At 39.3% G+C, this 20131-nt stretch overlaps 1 protein-coding gene across 2 annotated transcripts in view; it reads left to right on the top strand.

Annotated features, from left to right (window-relative positions):
- The window catches only part of Atg4a (Autophagy-related 4a), a 98454-nt gene that overhangs the window by 30249 nt on the left and 48074 nt on the right, over positions 1-20131 (top strand). For both annotated transcript variants that reach the window (XM_068228562.1, XM_067151060.2), the window contains exons 6-7: positions 15738-15898; positions 18999-19077. In XM_068228562.1, coding sequence (XP_068084663.1) covers positions 15738-15898; positions 18999-19077 — 240 coding nt within the window. The remainder of the gene's footprint in view (positions 1-15737; positions 15899-18998; positions 19078-20131) is intronic.

Raw genomic sequence — 20131 nt, 5'->3', positions numbered from 1 at the left:
CTAGGAATGGTCGAGGAATACGTATGTACTGATCATCTTTCTTTGACCAACGCCTACAGTCTTCAATGGGAGCAACACCGTAGTCTGTTGAAATTAATTTACTATAACCATCTTTTCATCTGCTCTTACAACTTGGTCACTTCCACCTCTCCCTTCGCGCCTCATATCACCATCTCGTTTCAGTGTCACAGATTTTGGAATCCTGTTTAGCATGATTGTACCACAAGCTAAAATGGACCTGTGGGTAAACAATGCATCAAAGAGAATCACAGATAATAAATATCTGTCCATAAAAATGGTTGAACCAGAAGGAAGAGAGTCCAAGAGTTTAAGTACAACCCTTCATCCAATGTCCATTTTCTCTAGGAGAGGAACCTTTTCCGACACAATTTCCCTTCAACCTCCTTCGTACAAGGTAAAATCTAAGGGAAGGCCACTGGTACTTGTCATAACAAAGTTTTTTAACCCAACAGGTTGGGGTTTTCCTTTCACATACTGTTTCATCTTCACTTGGCCATGAAAGGGGCATGATGAGGTGGCCCCAGAAACCTGAAAAGAAAAACAAACCATAAAATTAGTAACAAGATACTTTTTACTGTTTGAACTACAACACACAATGAGATAATCTGTGGAAATTGGCTTTTATCTGGGTTGATTATTTATTAAATGGACCAGTTGACAAAATTACTCACTCTGTTTTGTGGCGCCATCGCTGAGTAGGATCCCTTCTGGCAGAAACGTCACCATTGGAAACTATTCCATCATTAGCATCATCATCATCATCAGAAGCTCCTTCTTCCAGAACGCCAGTACTAACTGCTGGAGCTTGAATATCAGCCTCAACATCCTCATCTTCAATTTCAATATCTGAATTGTTTGGATCTACGCCATCCAACATCTCAAAAATCTCATCATTATCCAGCCCTAACAAAAGAAATCGGAAGATCATGTGAAACATTACCTTAAAATATTGATCTATTTTTATTTTTAATACGTCTGTATGGGCTTACATATTTGATATGTATTCACCTCACCGTTCTATTGCATTAAAGCCAAAAAGATGACGATTCCGAGAATAAAAATCTAAATGCTAAATCGCAGACAACCCACGAGAAAACTGCTTGAAAAGTAGTTATAGAAACCCAATGTATCATATATGATACATAAGATATATCTTGGTGTTACACATTGAAATTTTATTGAAAAATTTGTTACTATGATAAAAATATGATCTCCAGACTTGGAGCACAATTAGCAAACAATCTTATGTTATAAAGTACGCAATAACGTAACTTACCGTGTTTATTATGCAGCATTGTTGTTATGGTTCAATCTACACTTGATTACAACCTCCCCTGCCATCTACCGGGACAGCGAGCAATGAAAAACAAGCGACGGTTGAATAGCGTAGAGTGTAACGAATGTGATACAATGGGTGCAACCTTCCCAACATGCATACGAAGCGCCAGAGAAAATAAATTCCCAGTGTATCATATATGATACAAGGGGTCGCTAGAGGCTAGGCATGGACAGCTAATTACATAGCTTGAACGTGAGCTTCCAATGATTTGGTAATTTTCAAACTTTTGTGCACTATGTAACTTGTCCTAAGTGTACCATGGTGGTATGTTATGTTGGGTCTTAAGATTCTCTATTCAGTGATGTACACATCATGAGTCGGAAGTTGAGATGAAGCAAATTAAGAAATTATCGACCCCACATCGCTTTGATTTCTAAGGATCTTAGGTACCATCGTCTCGGGTTCAAAAGAGTCATGAGACGGAATTTACGTTTAAAGTAAAATCACTAATATCCAACTAGAAATTGGGCATCTTCTTTCCTGCGTTCTTCTGTTGCACTTTGACACACTTCATTACGCAAATGTAAGACGTCAGATGCTATACCCTTGGACATCTTAACCACCATCGTATGTCTTTTGGTTTCAAAGTTATTAACCGCAGACCAAATTATATACATCAAGATTGTTGCCTTTTAAATTGCCCTCCACCTCTCATATTTAACAGTTATTTTCTTTCAAATCTAGAGCCACACAAGCATTAAATCTGTAATTATAAACCGTAATGTGAGAGGATGATTTTGTTACACGTAGGTTTAAATGTATGGAGCCTAATTTTTTAGATGTCATGTCACCGAACAAGTGGCCGTGTGGTTAGGGTCGCGCAGCTGTCAACTTGCATTCGGGAGATAGTGGGTTCGAACCCCACTGTCGGCAGCCCCGAAGATGGTTTTCTGTGGTGTCCCATTTTCATGCCAGGCAAATGCTGGGGCTGTTCCCTAATTAAGGCCACTCCTAGCCGTTTCCTATCCCATCGTCGTCATAAGACCTATCTGTGTCGGTATGACGTAAAACAAATTGTAATAAATAATAGATGTCATTTCAAAATGTCTTATATTCAGGCCTGGATGATAATGCTGTGTCCTCTTCACTGATGTGTTTTGGTTTTTGAATATGCTTTTCCATGGGTCAGACTAACTAGAACATATTTCTTTCTTGTCAACTCATGTTTTTACAATCGTAGTGCTTAAAATAGTTTTAATTTATTATAAAAAGAACATCATAATTAGTTGCCCTTTTCCAGCTACCCCCCTGTGAGTAGGGGACGCAGACGAAGAATACACCCACGGTATCCCCTGCCTGTCGTAAGAGGTGACTAAAAGGGGTGACCAAGGGATGATTATATTAGAACCATGAAACTCCTTGTGATTAGTACCAACATGCGTGGAATACCATGGGTCGTGTTTCCTTGCGCATAGTACCACTGTGTTGGGTACGAAATAGGTTTGTGATTAGTAGCAAACGAGAGCACGACGGCTTTTACAGTACCTGTGATTAGTAGTACTATATGAGCAACACCGTGGGATGATGGAACCCATGGTTCTGGCTTGCCTATGATTAGTACCCACTATATGAGGAAACCACGGGATAGTACGAGTCCCTGTGGTTAGTACACTTAGGTGATGAACACCATAGGTTTGCATTGCCTGTCAATGGCACCGCAATGTGCGAAACACAGTAGGTCTCTAATACATGTGCGAATTTCATTACCTGTGAGTAGTACCATCTCAGTTTATTTCTCTTTGTTCTGTTTCATTGCTGACATCCTCATTTCTTACTCTGCCCTTTCATAGTTCATATCACTGGCCTGTATTTTCGTCAGAGTTCCGGGCAATACATACATCTTGTACATCACCACTTTACACTTTCTTGATACTTCACTCTTCCAGATCAAGTTTTGCACACTCTGTTAATAAGCATTTCCTTAGAAAAATAGTTGATATAAAATGAGGCATTAAATTAATGTTAGGCCTCTTTAGGTGTTTTTTTTTTGTGTGTTTTTACAGAGTTAAGTTTACTGTGATTAAGTTCAGATATTGAGGTTTCTACTTTAATCACTCTAGATATATATAGAATGAAATTTTCCTCAGCAAGAAGATTAATCCAAATTTTGAAGTAGGAAGAGGTTAGAGTTTGTTATAGCAGTGTTTCCCAATCTTTTCACACTTGTGCATCACTACTAAACTGATTTCTACAAGTATAGCTGTTTTTTTAAATACTGATACTTTTATTCAGTGCCTGTAATAATGTAAAATAGTAGGAATGAGGTAATGAGTTCTTCTTTTCTTCATGGGACCTCTAAATATTAGTTCCTAATTAGCGTCAACTTCTAAGATCTTTTGCTACCGTGTTTTTCCTTCATTCCCACCTAGATATACCTGCTACCTTCACAAAGCTGCAGATTGTTCTTATTGGGTCTTCTTGGATTTTCTCTCTCTTCACCTGGTAGTCCTAGAGTGGAGAGTCTGATTCTACCCAGCGTCTCACCTTCGAAAAGTATGTGTTCAGCTGATTCCTCTGCTTCATTGCATTTCCTACATATGTTGTCTCTTATTACTCCAATTCTGTGTCACTGTTTTTCAGATGGCAGTGTCCTATCAACAGTCCTACTACCCATCTTATATTTTCTCTGCTGAGTTTCAACAGTTCTTTAGTATGCTTCTTGTTTGGTCCTTTTATCAGTTCCTTTGCAAGCCTGCATCCTGGAGTATTTTTCCAGTTTTCCATTTGTTTCTTTTGTACCCATTTTCCTATGTAGTGTCGGACTTGTCCATAGGAAATCCCGCATACAAGTTCTGGGCCTACAGAATGTGTTTCTGCCCCTTTCCTGGCCAATTTATCTGCCTTTTCATTTCCTTCTATATCTGCATGCCCTGGTACCCATATTATTTTGACAATGTTGTACTTTGAGAACTTCAGGAGAAGTGAATGGCAATACCAGTCAATTCTGGATGTTATCTGGACTGCTTCTAGTGCCTTAAAAGCCACTTGGCTGTCCGAAAAAATGAAAATGTTCTTATTCCTATAGTTCATCTTCAGATTTTCTTCAAGACATGTTGTGATAGCTATCACTTTCATTTGAAAGACTGTAGTGTGTCTGCCCAGGCTCATCTGGATTGATCTCTCAGGTCTTCCCCGTTGATCCCTCCTCCCGTGCCATCCCCAGTCTTTGAGCCATCAGTCCACCACACTATATCTTCTTTTTCAGTATTCCATTTGTTGATATCCCAGTCTTCTATTTTTATTATCTGGGTCTCAGACGGTTGTACTTCGGTATCATATGATCAGAAGGCATGTGTAGAACTTCCTCTGTTATTGCTCTGTTAATTTTAGTGTCCTAGATTGGGTCTTTGCGCACTCTGATTGTGCCAATATACAGTATATGAACTCATTCTAACCTGTCCTTTTATGAAATTGCATATTGATGGGAGGTCTATTAAAGTATTCAAGGCTTCTGTCGGCGTAGTTCTCATAGCCCCAATTATGGCTATGCATGCCATTCTCTGTAGGCTATCCGATCTACTACTGACTTTTCCTTGGCTTACTTTCTGCCACCAGATGATTGCAGCATAGGCCATCAACGGTCTTACGATCATTGTATATATCCACATTACCAGTGATGGTCTTAGGCCCCATGTCTTCCTGACAGCTCTTACATGCATACAGCAAGTTCTTGGCCTGGGTTATGTTCCTTTCTATATGTGGATTCCAGGTTAGAATTTTATCTAACACTACACCTAGGTGCTGTGTCTGTTCTTCCATATATATATCTTGCCCAAACAGCTTCAGTGATCTCTTTCCCTCTAATTTTCTCCTTCTTGTAAAAGGGACCAGAGTTATGTTGTTCGGATTGACTGATAGTTCTTCCCGACACCAGTTCTCCACACGGTTATGTGATCTTTGCATGAGGTCCTGGATAATACTCATCACCTTACCTCGTACTACAATGATATAGATGTTGATTCCCATAGGGAATCTGAAATATTTGTCCCGAATGAGTAAATTTATAATACCAATATCAAGGGTCCATAATTGGACATAATAAATTTACCAGCTAACAATTTTGGTAGGTGTGCTAGGTACCAACTGATGAGCCCAACCTAGCACATGAGGGCGAAACGCTGGCAATCAGGAATGAGTTAGCTGGAAAATTTATAATGTCCAATTACAGACCATTTATATTGGTATCATACTACAATCACTAGGTCATCTGCGTATCCTTGTGTATAAAAACCTTGTTCATTGAGCATAGCTACGATTTTGTTCACCACGAGGTTCCACAGCAGAGGAGAAAGAACTCCTCCCTGAGCACAGCTTAGGGTGGCCCTAACCGTCAGCATTTCTTCAAACAGGGTTGCTTTTATCTTCCTTTCATCTAACATGGATTTAATCCATTTGATGACAGTTTTACTCACCTTGCTCTTTTCCAATGCTTTGATCATTGAGTCATAGGTTGTATGCCTGAAGGTTCCTTCTATATCTAGAAATGCTGCCATTGCAATTTCTTTATATTCTAGGCTTTTCTCTAGTTTACAAACCAGCTGGTGAAGTGCTACTTCAGTGGATCTGCCAGGTCTAAATGCAAACTGATTTTCATGTAACGTTGAGTTCAGTTGCACCGTTCTTGTGATATATTTATCCAGAATTTTCTCCATTGCTTTCAGCATGAAGGAGGTTAAACGTATGCTTTGGCTTGGGCTTAGTTTGCCCTTCAAGAATTAGATATGAATACTGCTTTAGCTTCAGACCATGATACCGACACGTACCCTAACACTAGACTAGCTCTGAAATGGTCCGTCAGGGCATTGACGAGTATCTCCCGTCCTTCTTGTAGGAGTATCGGAAGTATCTCATGAGGCCCTGGAGTCTTTATAGGATGAAACGTGTCGATTGCCCATTTTACATGGTTATGTTTTATTATTCTGTTGGCACAGTTCCAGTCTGCTCTTCGAGCTCCGGTCTCTGTTCCAACCGTTTCTTCTTCTGTCATCTCCTCAGTCTCAGGAAAGTGACACACCATTAGTATCTCCAGCGTGTCCCTCCCTGCCTGACTAAATGACCTATCTGGTTTCTCCAGTGTCTCCACTTGATTTATATGGGTTGCTTTCAGAACCTTATGGAGCCTTGCTGTTTCAGTATGTGATTCCATTTTCTCACAGAGCAGTCTCCAAGATTTCTTTTTGCTTTCCATATCTCTAGGTTATACTCAGTGATTTTCCTATGATAAACGTCCCACATACCATTTCTAGATGCTATTCTATACAACATCCTAACCTCTTTTTTCATTTTGGCTAGTTTGTTTTGTTCCACCCCCTTACTTTTTTGGTGTTTTTCTTTTCTTTGAGAGGGCAGTTGTCATGGAATGAGTCTGTAATGACCTCTTCTAATAGTTCCACTGCCTCATCCAATTCTTTCTGTCCTCTCACATTAGTTGCAATTTTTTGTACAGCCTTCTCTAGAACTTCTCTGTATCTGTCCCATTTAGTTCTTTTTGAGTCTCTGTACATCTCAATCCCACATAGTCTTGCATCTGTTTCAAATTGGATGTGCTGGTGGTCTGCCAATGATGGTTCCTCCAGCACCTTCCAGTCTTTAAGGCAATATGCGTAGTGCTTACTGTAATGTCTATTACTTTCCTACGATTTTTATTTATAAATTTAGGCTTGTTTCCTAGGTTTGGTATCGTCAACTCAGTTCCAGTAATAAACTCCAGTAAAGACTCACCTCTTGCATTGCAGTTCATGCTGTCCCATGCCGTGTGGTGTGAATTTGCATGTGCTCCAAGGAATAGTGTTTGCCTTTCCTCTTTGTGTTGCAAATTAGGTTCTCAACTTCTGATGGGGGCAGATTAGTCGAGTCATATGGGAGGTATGCAGAGCCTACGGTTATTTATCTGAGTCACTCCCAATTTCCAAGTTTAATCTTGGCCATGGTTAAGTCCCGTGAACAGTGTTCCTGCAACATAAGACGTTTTAATTTCCTGTTCACAAAAAGACATGTTCTGGGTATTTTCAATGTTGTATCGTACATCAGCTTACGTCCAGATTTCACCAGTCCTGCTACTCTACCCTTGACTACCCGTGGCTCTGGAATAAGGGCCACGTCAATAGGCTTGGACTTGAACTTCCTGGCGAAATTGACTACAGCTGCTTTTTTATGCTGAAGATTGGTCTGAAGGACCTTCAGCTCCATCTTTATCATCATTGGGTTTTGTTTTTCCCCTGATGACTTGAAACTTGATCTGCTCAAGTCCAAGCTTAGCTTTAAGGCTTCTCTTTTTGAGCTTTTTAAAGTCTCTTTCACCAAGGGCTAAAATGACTGTCCTTCCTGTCTTGTCGATTGAAGTGGCATTCAGCACTCTCCACTCTTGTGTTAAAAGTTTGGTATTGTGCTGATTGATTTTGACAGGAGTCTGCTCTACTGGAGCTTCTGTTGCCATTTCTTGTTTTGAGTCGGCAACAACCTGTCCAATTGGGACTTATGTCTCCATTTTTTCATCTTGGGCTTGCTCCCGGATCTGCTCTACTGGAGCTTCCTTGGCTTCCCTTGATGTCAAAGTTTTTGAAATTGGTTCTTTATAAGCATCCATATTTCAATCAATCATATGGTTTTTGCCCCTTCTAGGGTCCTGAGCATCGTTCTCTCCATCCGTGGTGAGGCATACAGCCAGACATTGTCCTCCCGCAACTCAGGCTCTCGGTAGCTGAGACCACGCTCCTCAGTCGTCCATCCAGCGGTCCACCCCTGGCCCGAACCTAGCCAGGTTTGTTCCCCCTTCAGTAGGCCTACGCACGTGGTCTCCACTTGGCATTATCATGACTGAGTTCACAGCCATGTCTTTCCCCCTAGGTTGGGATCGCCCCTTTCCCAACCCGCGACTCGTTTAGGGTACGTAGAGCGAAGTGATGTGTTGGTTCCAGCACCCCACAGTGAGCCTTCACCTCAATCACCAGCCCCACTTCACCTGAACCACCGTATGACCCATGTGGAGGAACCATGGATGTCTCTCTAGCATGTGTTGGTGAGACCTCGACTTCTAAGCCTTGACTTGGGCTAGTAATAATAGGTAATGAGTTAGTCAGCAGTAAAAGTAAAAATGATAGATTAAATTTTACAATGTTGGTAACACATGTAGCAGTTGTTGAGCACTTAACACAACAGTTATACAGGAAAGAAATTTGAAACATGAAAATAATTTAGAATCATTAAAACACATTGCAACATCCACCTTAAACAAAGTAAAATACACGGCAACTAACAGCAGGATGTGGAGAGCAGAAGGAACCCTATGAGGTTATGGATCGTATAACTTTTGTTGCCAAAACTTCAACCAAAGAATAATTTAGTTAATACCTATTTATTATTTAAAAAACATCAAAGAAAAGGAAATGAGGAACACCAGCAGTAGCATGAACACAAAATAGAAATACAGTGAAACCTCGTTAGTGCGTTCCTCATTAACAGGTTTTCCCGTTTAGCACGTCGTAAATTCGAAGTCCCGATTCTCATCGTATTAAATCTATACAAAAAGTACCTCACTTGTCATGTCATGAATTTTCGCTATTACCGGTTAATATGATCACATTTTTCCTCGACCTCAAAAATGTTTCTGTATTCGTCATTCCTTCTAAAAGAAACGTGATTTCCAACTCGGGTAAGAGCCCTCGCCACAGTTGCGTGATATGGGAAAAGGCCTCCCTCAACTTCAAAGGATAAGTTGCACTTTTGGGGAGCAAGCCATTAACCTCAAGAATGTTCAGTTTTGCTTCCCGGTTAGCAGTGAGATTGCAGAATAGCAGAGTGAGCCTGTTTATGCTTGTGCTTGTATTTCGCATTCCATGCAGAAGACGGAAATGTATTTTGTGTTCAGTGGTGTATAGCTAACATTTGTCGCATGATACTGTAGCCCATATCTGAATTAGGAACATAATCGTCTGAAATTGGCTAGTGCGGTGCATATTTGTTGTGTGATAGGCGATTTATGGATACTGAAAATGTTGTAAAATTCCTTAATAATGAAGACAAAATTAAAATCTGTCAGAAAGTTGACTGGCATAAGCGCGCAGAAGTAGTGAATGTTAAAACTCTCACCTTCGAGTTTTAACTCGATCAGTCAAGTTGGTCGAAGTTTTGTTTGATTCAGAATGGCGGCCAAAGTCATTCCTCTCTCCTCGCAGTTGCAGATGCTCGAGTGTAACCTTCAATTCATCGTCTAAGAGTGTGACTCAAGAGTGTGATCTGCAATAATATTTCAATATTTTTGTTGGCCCCTGTGCACGTGTTCATATTTCTTTCACACTTTTCAGTGTACCGGTACTTATTTTATAATCCCCAGCAGAAAAGGTTTTCATATTTGTTCTCGTGTTTTTCATACCTTTTAATACTTTCGTCTTTAGAAATGGTAGATAGGCCTATAGTTTACATTGTACCCACGGATTCACAACATAAAATGCTCTCACGTCGGAAAAAATCGTATCTAGTGTTTCCATATTGCTGTTGGATAGTTTTTATTCGTATATACATCAGTATGTTTTCTCGCTTAACACGTTTCTTTTCCTTGTCCCCTGCAAAAACGTCTTAACGAGTTTTCACTGTGCAAACCATGATGAAATGAAATTGCAGTCTTACAATCTTGCCGATACTAGTCTTCATGCAAAATACTTTTAAACTTTAGATGTGGTCGAAAATGGGTTCACTGCGCAGAGTGTGTTGATGTTCAAAGAAAATTATAAGTTGAAAATGTAAAGCGACCACCTTCACAAAACAATAAAATACAGGTCATAGAAAAATGAAGCAGATGTGAGAACATTTAATTTAAATTACAAAACTGTTAGAAAAAAGCTTGCCTCATGCCAACATGAAGATGAATGTAAAAATACAATTGATTTCTGATAGACAGATTGACAGGTAAACTCCTGTGACAAATTAAAACTTGAAATAAAATAAATTTAATTACTTTAGGAAATTTAATATTTCCTTACCCGGAGAGAAGCCCAGAGCTCCCCGACAACACATCCGCTCTGCGTGATCCCGAAGAAAGAAAATGAAGCTTCCCAAAGGTAGCCCATGCTGTGTGGTGCAGCAGGACAGCAAAATTAATGACCATTGATTGCACAGGAATTATCTTTCGATTTATTTAAACCAATCAAATTTAAATGTTTAATTGGACACTTATTATCTTGTCCTAGGAAACTTCTCGAAGCTTGTATATTGTGCAGGTCCCAGAAAAATCGACACGTACAGTACAGGTGTCCTACAAATTTTTATGATAAAAATTTAATATGATTTTTTAAATGATCCAGAAATTACCTGACGTAGGCCAAATATATAAAATCTCACAGCACACATCACAACACACAAATAAGTATAGCTTCATATTCAATATTATGATGAATTATTTAGCAAACTATTAATTTAATAATATGTTATCTGAAAAGTCTGTAATAAATTTTACACACACTATTACACTGGGAACATTTTTAATGTGATTGTTTAGCTTCTGCAGATGCCCTTTTTTTTTTTAATGTGGCTGTTTTTTCAAACACTGAATCTTTTATTCAGTGCTTATGTAAATGTAATGTCAGCTGGGCAAGGTAGACGTATTTCTAGCAGTGTGTCTTTGATCCGTACATTGGCTGTCGGAAACAAGTTTTGGTTTGGGATTGGTTAATGCCCAGGCCTACTGAATGACATTCCAGTGCAAAGTCATTAGCAAACAATGCAATGTCAGCTGCAAATCATAGGTTGTAAAGCCTAACATGTAAATCTGCTTCCAAAATGTTGGAAATTTTTCTTGTGTTTTCAGTGCTCAGAAAACAAAGGTTCTAATAGTGAACAAGAGTACCCCGAGAACCTGGGAAAATATAAAAAAAAGAACACGTTTCTTGGGAAGCATTATCACTGAAGACAAAAGATGTTCTTCTGAAACAAATGAAAGAATAAAGAAAGACTTTTAACTACCAGATTCATGAGCTTTGAAACAAGGAGGGCTTCTGGACTGTATGGGAGGGAGCTCGTCTAGAGGCAGTGGAGGAGCTGGACTGATAAGAAATCAAGCCTTCAAGTTTTAAAAGAGTTCAGTGAAACAAGAACAAGATGGAACAAAATGAAAAAGCCATTAAGTTTTATTTAAGAATGGCCTTGAACTCAGAAATTACGTTTATCACTACTGTTTGTAGGCAAATAGTATGATACTTTCATAATACTTACCGATTTCCAGGAGTCCAAACTCGATGCTTGTGCTCCCTTGCCCATGCAAGACATTTTTTGACATCACAGCAGCAGTTAATTTTGGCTTTTGGGCAGGCCTGTGATCCTTAACTTTCATGTGTGAAAGTTTGCACCTTACAGTTCTTTCAGATGCAATGATGCTACTGTGATCCAGTTTCATTTTAATTTCTTTTGTAGAAGCAAACTGGTTCTTCTTCAAGGAGCGCTCGGACCGCGCTGAAAATATTGGTCTTCTGCCACACCTGTCCTTCCTTTGAGGAAGTAATTCCTCACCAAAATCAATTTTCTTCTTTACATACTCCACGGATGATTCAGATATACACAATCTTTGAGAAATCTCCCGATTTGAATACATACTGGTGCCAATCAGTGCAATCTTTCGCAGTCAAATCACTTACTTTACGCATTGTTTTTTGTATCATATTGCATCTCTCAGTAATCAGAAAACTTTATCATTAGAGGCCACAGATCTAGGAAACCAACAATACTAAGGGCCAAATTCATAGACAGCACTTATACATAAGTCGAGCCCTTAAGTAATAAGGGTTCACTTACAGTAAGTATTCACTTATAAGGATTTACATTTCATAGACCACATTTAAAGAGCACACACATTAATACAGTAATTATTAACTGGAGATGTGGCAACACTGTATATTATGCCCATGCTTCGTGGATCGTATAGTTCTGGCTGCTGAATGGTGGGATGATCTATTGTGTTTTGTTTATTGAAGGGCATCGCACAACATTTGTTGCCTTTTTTTATATTACAAGATTGTCTATATTGTATTTGTTTATTACTTAAGGATAACAATACAGTGAGCTGGAGAGACGGCACCTGCAAGAACCGTCTCAGTTTCTCAGCAGAATATGAATGGTTAACTTGTGGATAATGTGAACCACGAAAATGCACAGAGTCTAATTTTCTTCTTAATATGTTTATAGTTATCTAAATAGTCAAACCTATAAAAAATTTCCTCCAAATGTAAAATATTTAGCCTTATAACACTCTTAATGATTTGACAAATATATCCACAGCTCTTACATTGTAGTAATTACTTCCCCAATAAAATGGAAATATTATATTTTAATATGCGATGCCATGATTTCAGGAACTTGTGATACAATCCGACAAATGGTTGGTTGACTAACATGATAAAATCAGCACCTATAAAAAATTGTGGTACTGTAACACGTTCATCTTTCTGATAAGTCAGGATTGTTCTTTACTATTCTTTAGGCTTACAGTCTTGATAACTTACCAGCTTGTAACATGTTCCAATGTGTTAAGCAAAATAATACTAATAATAATAGTAATAATAATAATAATAATAACACCCTCAAAGTAAGAGGTGGCATAAAATCTCATTAATGGTGAGATAGTGAGTCCCCTAGCGGTTATGTTCACTCTCTCAACCAAAGGAACAAGAATACTCATAACTGTTACTTTATTAAAACAAAACCTCTTTAAATTGCTGGTCACAATACATTTCTGCAGCATTTTCCATCTCTTCTATGTGCACAGAAGCATTCTGTGAATGAAATGAAACCTAGCTTGTAAGTGCTGCCTATGAATTCGGCCCCTAGATGTTACTAATGCACTCACTGGTCTCAAGACTGGTACCTGTTCAACAATAATCAGCTCTCACAGGAATAAAATGAAATGTCGTATGGCTTTTAGTGCCGGGAAATCCCAGGACGGGTTCGGCTCGCCAGGTGCAGGTCTTTCTATTTGACGCCTGTAGGCGACCTGCACGTCGTGATGATGATGAAGACAACACATACGGCCAGCCCCCGGGCCATTGGAATCAACCAATTAAGGTTAAAATCCCCGACCCGGCCGGGAATCGAACCCGGGACCCTCTGAACCGAAGGCCAGTACGCTGACCATTCAGCCAACTAGTCCTCACAGGAATGATACTGCACAACAAAAGAGCTCATTACATTTTTACAATGTTCAACCCATTAAACGATGATAGGTGAGCCAGTTTACATAACCAGACCCCAGAAACAAATTAATTGTTAAATAAACAAACGTCAGGTGCGTCTAATGATATGGCCTGGGACTGTATATTGTAAGGAGCTTCTTCCCACCTTCTACAGTTCCGTTCATGACAATGAAGAGAGATAATACATTCCTAGTTTGTGAATTAAACAAAGGAGAGTACATTTGTGTTGTCCCTTGCTTTTACAAGAACAAACTAGTGGATTATAAGATGTGTTGATATCTTCCTGCCCTCCATTGGGTAAGATAAACTACGATTAATATGTCCAGTCATACGCAAAGAGAAAGGAACATGGAGCAAGTGGCCGTGTGGTTAGGGTCACGCAGCTGTAAGGTTGCATTCGGGAGATAGTGGGTTCGAACCTCACTGTCGGCAGCCCTGAAGATGGTTTTCTGTGGTTTCCCATTTTCACACTAGGCAAATTTTGCGATACCTTAATTAAGGCCATGGCCACTTCCTTCCCACTGCTAGCCCTTTCCTATCCTATCGGCGCCATAAGACCTATCTGTGTCATGCGATGTAAAGGAAATTGAAAAAAGAAAAAAAAAAAGACACATACTAAGATAAACACTATGACAGGTTATAGGAAGAGGACTCAGGGACAAAAAGGACAAGGATAATTGTATGTGAACGTCAATAAACGTGGCTGGTCCCGTGGTGTAGGGCTAGTGTGCCTGTCTGTTACCCGAAGACTCCGGGTTCGATTCCCGACTAGGTCAGGGATTTTTACCTGCATCTGAGGGCTGGTTCGAGGTCCACTCAGCCTATGTAATTACAATTGAGGAGCTATCTGATGGTGAGATAGCGGCCCCGGTCTAGAAAGCCAAGAATAACGGCCGAGATTATCCATCGTGCTGACCGCATGACACCTCGTAATCTGTAAGCCTTCGGGCTGAGCAGCGGTCACTTTGTAGGCCATGGTCCTTCGGGGCTGTTGCGCCATGAGGTTCGGTTTTTTATAATCTTACGTCTTTAACTAGCCATCAGTCTAGCTTTTCTACAGCCATTTCTTAGACTGTGCTGAGGTCATTTCCACCCCCCAGCTTCATCACACTCATTGAGGGGCCTTCTATACAGATCTTGATGTAGGAAGTGTAAGGTAAGTAAACAGATGAAATGGAAGAGATGAAGATAAATACTGGGAACACAGGATAAACTCAGAAGGAGAAAAGGATCCGAACAGGCAATGGATAGGATGAAGCAACTGTCAAATCAAGTTGTATATAGAAGGATAGGAATCTAAAAAGGAACACAATTGATAAGTATTGATGTCCGTCCTAGGAAGCAGGAATGTGCTAGTTGGGGGCTAAAAACTTAGATCCTATCTGTTTGAAGATTGTCCTCCTCCTTTTGTATTTGTCCTTTTCTATCTTTTGCTCCATTTTCCCATACTGACGTTTCAGTATATTCCTCCCATTATGCAGTAACAGCTACTCTTGGTGGAGCTAACAAGCACGAAAAGCTGTAACCAATTCACCAACATTTAAAATAAAATCATTATTCTCGCCACAAGTACCTATTCCAAGACCTTCATCTGGAGTAATAAGAACAGTCTTGAAAATTCATCTGTAATTTCTGATTATTGGCGCATAGGCCTAAGTCTATTATTTTTGTAATATTGTCAGTTTTGCACACGAATGACTCTTCATGTGGTAACATCCCAAGGGCACTCGGACCTTTCTTCTATCTAGTGTTTGTAAGAAAATTGTCCATCCCTTTGAGCATTGAAAAGCACTTCTCAGCATCCGATGTTGAGATGTTTTTATATCTTTAATGCTCAGGCTGGTTGGATTCTCAAATAGCACCCCAGACTATGAAAACCTGATTTGGCTGAAAGCTTTAGAAAAGTACTGGGGAGTACACGTTGATTAGCGTGATTTTTCTTTGTTTCCCTTCATTAGTGGTGTCATGACAGAATGACACTATCCCTGCTATTACGTGGTTCTTTCCATGTTTCTGTCTCTTTATACTGTATATGTTTTTGATAATCTTCATTGTTCAGTTGGTGTGCCCTGTAAAAATGAAATTGATTAATATCAGCTTAAAGCTATTTTTACATTGATCTTTACATATGTATGTACTCTTAATCTATTCTAGAAGTTTTATGTAAGAGAATACTGATGTAAACAAGATTATATCAATAGGAAGGCTTTGTCATGCCAAAACTCCAGCAGAGGAATCTTCGAGCACAGAGTCCAGGGGAGACACCAACTCGACTCCAAATGAGTGGAAGCCTCTGGTTCTCGTTGTTCCTCTTCGGTTGGGACTAAACGAGATCAACCCAGTCTATGTTAAAGGATTGAAGGTGAGGACAAGGATTGCATTTTATCACCATCAGTTTTAGAATTATCTCCATGTAGTTTGTTTTGATATTGTTTATCATTTATATGTGGTATCTATTTTGTTTTTCATGTTAGCATCATCAGTAAAAGACTGTTCTCGGTATTGAATGCAAATGTTAATATCTCCACATTCTTTATTGGCATCCTTTCATACTGAATTCTTTAATGTACAGTACAAGTCCATTATAGCGGGAATTAATAATGGCGAAAAATTTACTCGCTGTAGCGGATTGTCCTTATATCCGATTTTTCCTAAAAGTTGGGAAAAACCTCATACACATTAAAATAGGTATGAAACGGCAATCAGTTTGTTCAAAACTTGCATTTTCATGGATGATGTCCACACTACAGCTTATTTGTTTGTTATCTTTTGAAATCTGGTACTACGTGAAGGTGTAATGTTTAACCCCTTAAGTGGGTATGACGTCTTAAGACGTTTTCGCGCTGGGCTTCTACAGTGGGTATGACGGCATTAGTCGATCGTAAAATTTATCGCGTATGTATCTTGACGGTGAAGGCATACGGCGTGTCCATGGAATCTATCGCATTAGTTGATATGTTTTCCACGAGATCACGCTGTGTATTGTTTTTTAGAGCTGTCACAGCATCGTGAAATGCATTTATTTTGGCGCCTTGCACGAAGTTCCTGCGCAGCCATTTATGTCGCGAAGCATGGCTTCCAAACGTAAAGTAGATCGGCTATCTCTCCGAAGGTGTATTGTGTGTTGGTCCCAAGGGAAGAGAAAGGAAACATCATACTGGTGTACCGACTGTGAAAAGGCTTTGTGTGTAACACCTTGTTTCCGCCTATATCACACAGATAACAATCTACAAAACCTATAATCATCCTGATTCAGAACAATGTAAATAATGTTAGTAACACATTTGGATTCATAACAATGTAAATAATGTACATAATGTTAGTATCACATTATTGAAGAATAATAATTACTATCATATTAGATTAAACTAATTGTGTACACATTTATGAAGGAAATATTTAAATATCACAAAGTGGGGGAAAAAGTACCCACGACATGTTACGCATGTGGAGAATTTAGTACCCAGTTAAGGGGTTAATTCCATTCTGAAAAACTTATAGTATCACTCCAGAGGCGTCTGTCACAAAGTTTCAGTTTTCTTCTTCAAACGGCATCACCTAACCCATGAAACCATTTTTCAAGTGCATGTAGAGAAACGATAACCTCCTCACTAAAAATTTACATGGGAATAGCCTCTCCAAAATTTAGTAGAACGTGAGAAAACAAACTGTCCTCTGAAATCAGTGACGTACTCTGCCATGTCTTGAGGTGTATCTTATTCTTACTTAATTTCAATATATAACATTAAAATTAAGCGATCGTTTACTTCAGCTTTTATTTCTAACGAGTTAAGAACTGCTATCGGTCACTTTATTTACGTATTATTACAAAAACTTGTTATCCTTTCAAATTTTCTGTAGAGAACAGCAGTCAACAGCTATTACTAATAGACTCGGACGTCGCCTTCAAATACCTTTCTAAAAGAATGTTGTTGTTTTTTTTGTTTTTTTTGAGGGTCCACCTTTTCAATATATTATGTTTTTTAGTGATTTACGTATATATTTTTACATTGTTGTTGTGTCTTAAGCGCGACATGTTTTCCCTATTTTTAGGCATCTTCAGCTGCTGTTCCTACTACCTAAGATCAAAATAGCCAGGATCCTGGGTTTTGTTTAATAGTAAAATACTTAAAATGGTTAAGCTGACATGAATTATTTTAACTGAAATACATTTATATCTGTATTATATGTTCTGTAGAAACATCCGGCTGATGTGATGACTAGTGAATTGTGTTTACATGTACTATATATATAAAAACATTTAACTTGCATACAATTGCTCTGTCTAGAAAAGAGTGAGTTTACAATTACTATACATTTGATACAAACATAATTGTTATGCTTTAAAATTTGTGATGACATTGGTTGGTTTGGGTTATTTAGTCTGTAATATCCAGTGTGCATGTTCTCACTGGAATGTTCATGGACTTTGAGTGTCACCTTGGGAATAAAATTTGGTTGCGTTTACATAAGATATTCCACAGCATGTTGAATGCCAAGGCCACCAAAACCAATGGGAAGAGAGCCTGTTATCAGGCATTGCCTCTCAGGAAGGAATTGAGGATGGTTTCAAGGCCAGTTTATAACACATGAATGGAATTCCTCCAGTAATGGGGTCTCCCGCCAAGGCGGAGAACAGCGCAGGAAGTACATCGTTCGCAGGATTGAAAATGAAGCACGAAGCAAGAAGAAGGTTTAATGTGCCAAAACCATGGAAAGGCATGAAATAAACAACTTCAGTTTCGACGTCTTTTCAGCCAATATCTCGCACAGAGCTTCAGGGAATAGCACTGCACCAAGTACATAAGTATGAGATGTTGTTAAAAGACGAATTCCAGGGGCAGAAGCATTAAATTTCTCGTACAGTTTCTCAGCTTGGTCCCGATGAATGGCAAGAAAACTCACTTTGCACTTCGAAAAATTAAGATGTAGACCGATGTTTGAAGCTTTTGTGGGAATGTTGTCCAGGGATGAAAGGACGAAGTCAAGTTCATCAGCAATGGTACCATCATCCAAAAAGCTCAGTATTAATGGAGTTTACAATCGACTGAAGAGTAACTGCGAAAAGAGCAGGATGGAGTGGGTCTCCTTGTTGAACTCCACATTGAGACAATATAATTTTCTTCTCCAAGGAGGTCACAAGGCTAGGAGTAGCACTGATAGACATACGGATAGATGGAAGGAAACTCATTCTTCACTGCCAACAGAAAGTCGTTGAAAGCAATACAAAAATCTAATTTAACAAAAGCTTTTGGGCACTGATGTGGAGACACGCATAGCATGGACAGTAGCTTCAGCTCCATTGCGAATACAGACTCCATAGCTGGTATATGGATTCTGTAGCATAAGATTTTTTCAGCCAGTCAACATTGTTATTGATTTGATCTGTGTATTTCACTGTAATTGTCCTCTTTCCATACTACTTTGTCTCTTGGTTATAAATGTTATCATTTTCCTTGCAGACATGTTTCAGTTTCAAGCAGTCGCTGGGAGTTATTGGTGGGAAACCAAATCATGCTTTATATTTCATTGGCATTGTAGGTGAGTAATGTTAACCCATTAACATATTTTCTTATTTTTAGAATTTTAATTTGCTGATTATATTCTAATGTCTTTGATATTTATGGTAAGTTTTATTTACCGGGTGAATCACCTGCCCCTACCAATATTGTTTTATGCAAACCACAGTTTTATGTACATCTTGAAAACATCTGGCACAGTAAACCAGATATCTTTGTATTCACGACCTACACAAAAATAGGAAGCTGTTATGCCATAATATCATTAAATAATAAAAACCATGAGTGCACTCTCTAATTGATCTGATATGTTAATGAATACCCTGTGAAACACAGAGTGGACATCGTAACCGTGTTAAAATTATTTACAGACCCAGCTCGATAGCTGCGGTCGCTTAAGTGCGGCCAGTTTTCAGTATTCAGGAGATAGTGCGTTTGAACCCCACTGTTGGCAGCCCTGAAGATGGTGGTCTGTGGTTTCCCATTTTCACGCCAAGCAAATGCTGGGGCTGTACCTTTATTAAGGCCACGGCTCCTTCCTTCCCACTCTTAGCCCTTTCCTGTCCCATCATCGCCATAAGACTTATCTGTGTTGGTACGACATAAAGGAACTTGTAAAAAAACAAAAAACTATCACATGAGTTGCTGTAATCTACATGCTTTGTGCTGTGGGGCAGTATAGTGTGTCTGCCCATTCACAAGGTCCACTCAGTTGAGGAGCTATCTGACGGTGAGATAGCGGTCTCTGTCTAGAAAGCTAAGAAAAACAGCTGATCACATGGCACATTGTAATCTGCAGGCCTTCGGGTAGGCCATGACCCTTTGTGAAATACCCTCATTCACGCACATTTCAGTGAATTAACGTTGGCCCGAAGTATGGCCGATACGTCATCGGAGTTGGACGAAGGTGGAGTAGTTAGTGGGATGAGGGAGACCGAACTACACTAACAGTTAGCAAGTGATCAAAGTCACATCTCGGCACACCGCTGTATGGGTACTCAAGCATAGCCGGAGTTACTGATCTGCGATGAGTTGTCAAATCAAAGTTCATGTTCTGTATTGATGACAATATAATT

Source organism: Anabrus simplex, chromosome 7, assembly GCF_040414725.1.
Source record: "Anabrus simplex isolate iqAnaSimp1 chromosome 7, ASM4041472v1, whole genome shotgun sequence".
NCBI classification, from domain to species: Eukaryota; Metazoa; Arthropoda; class Insecta; order Orthoptera; family Tettigoniidae; genus Anabrus; species Anabrus simplex.
Note: the sequence above shows the minus strand (reverse complement) of the source record. Positions and strands in the feature narration are given on the sequence as shown.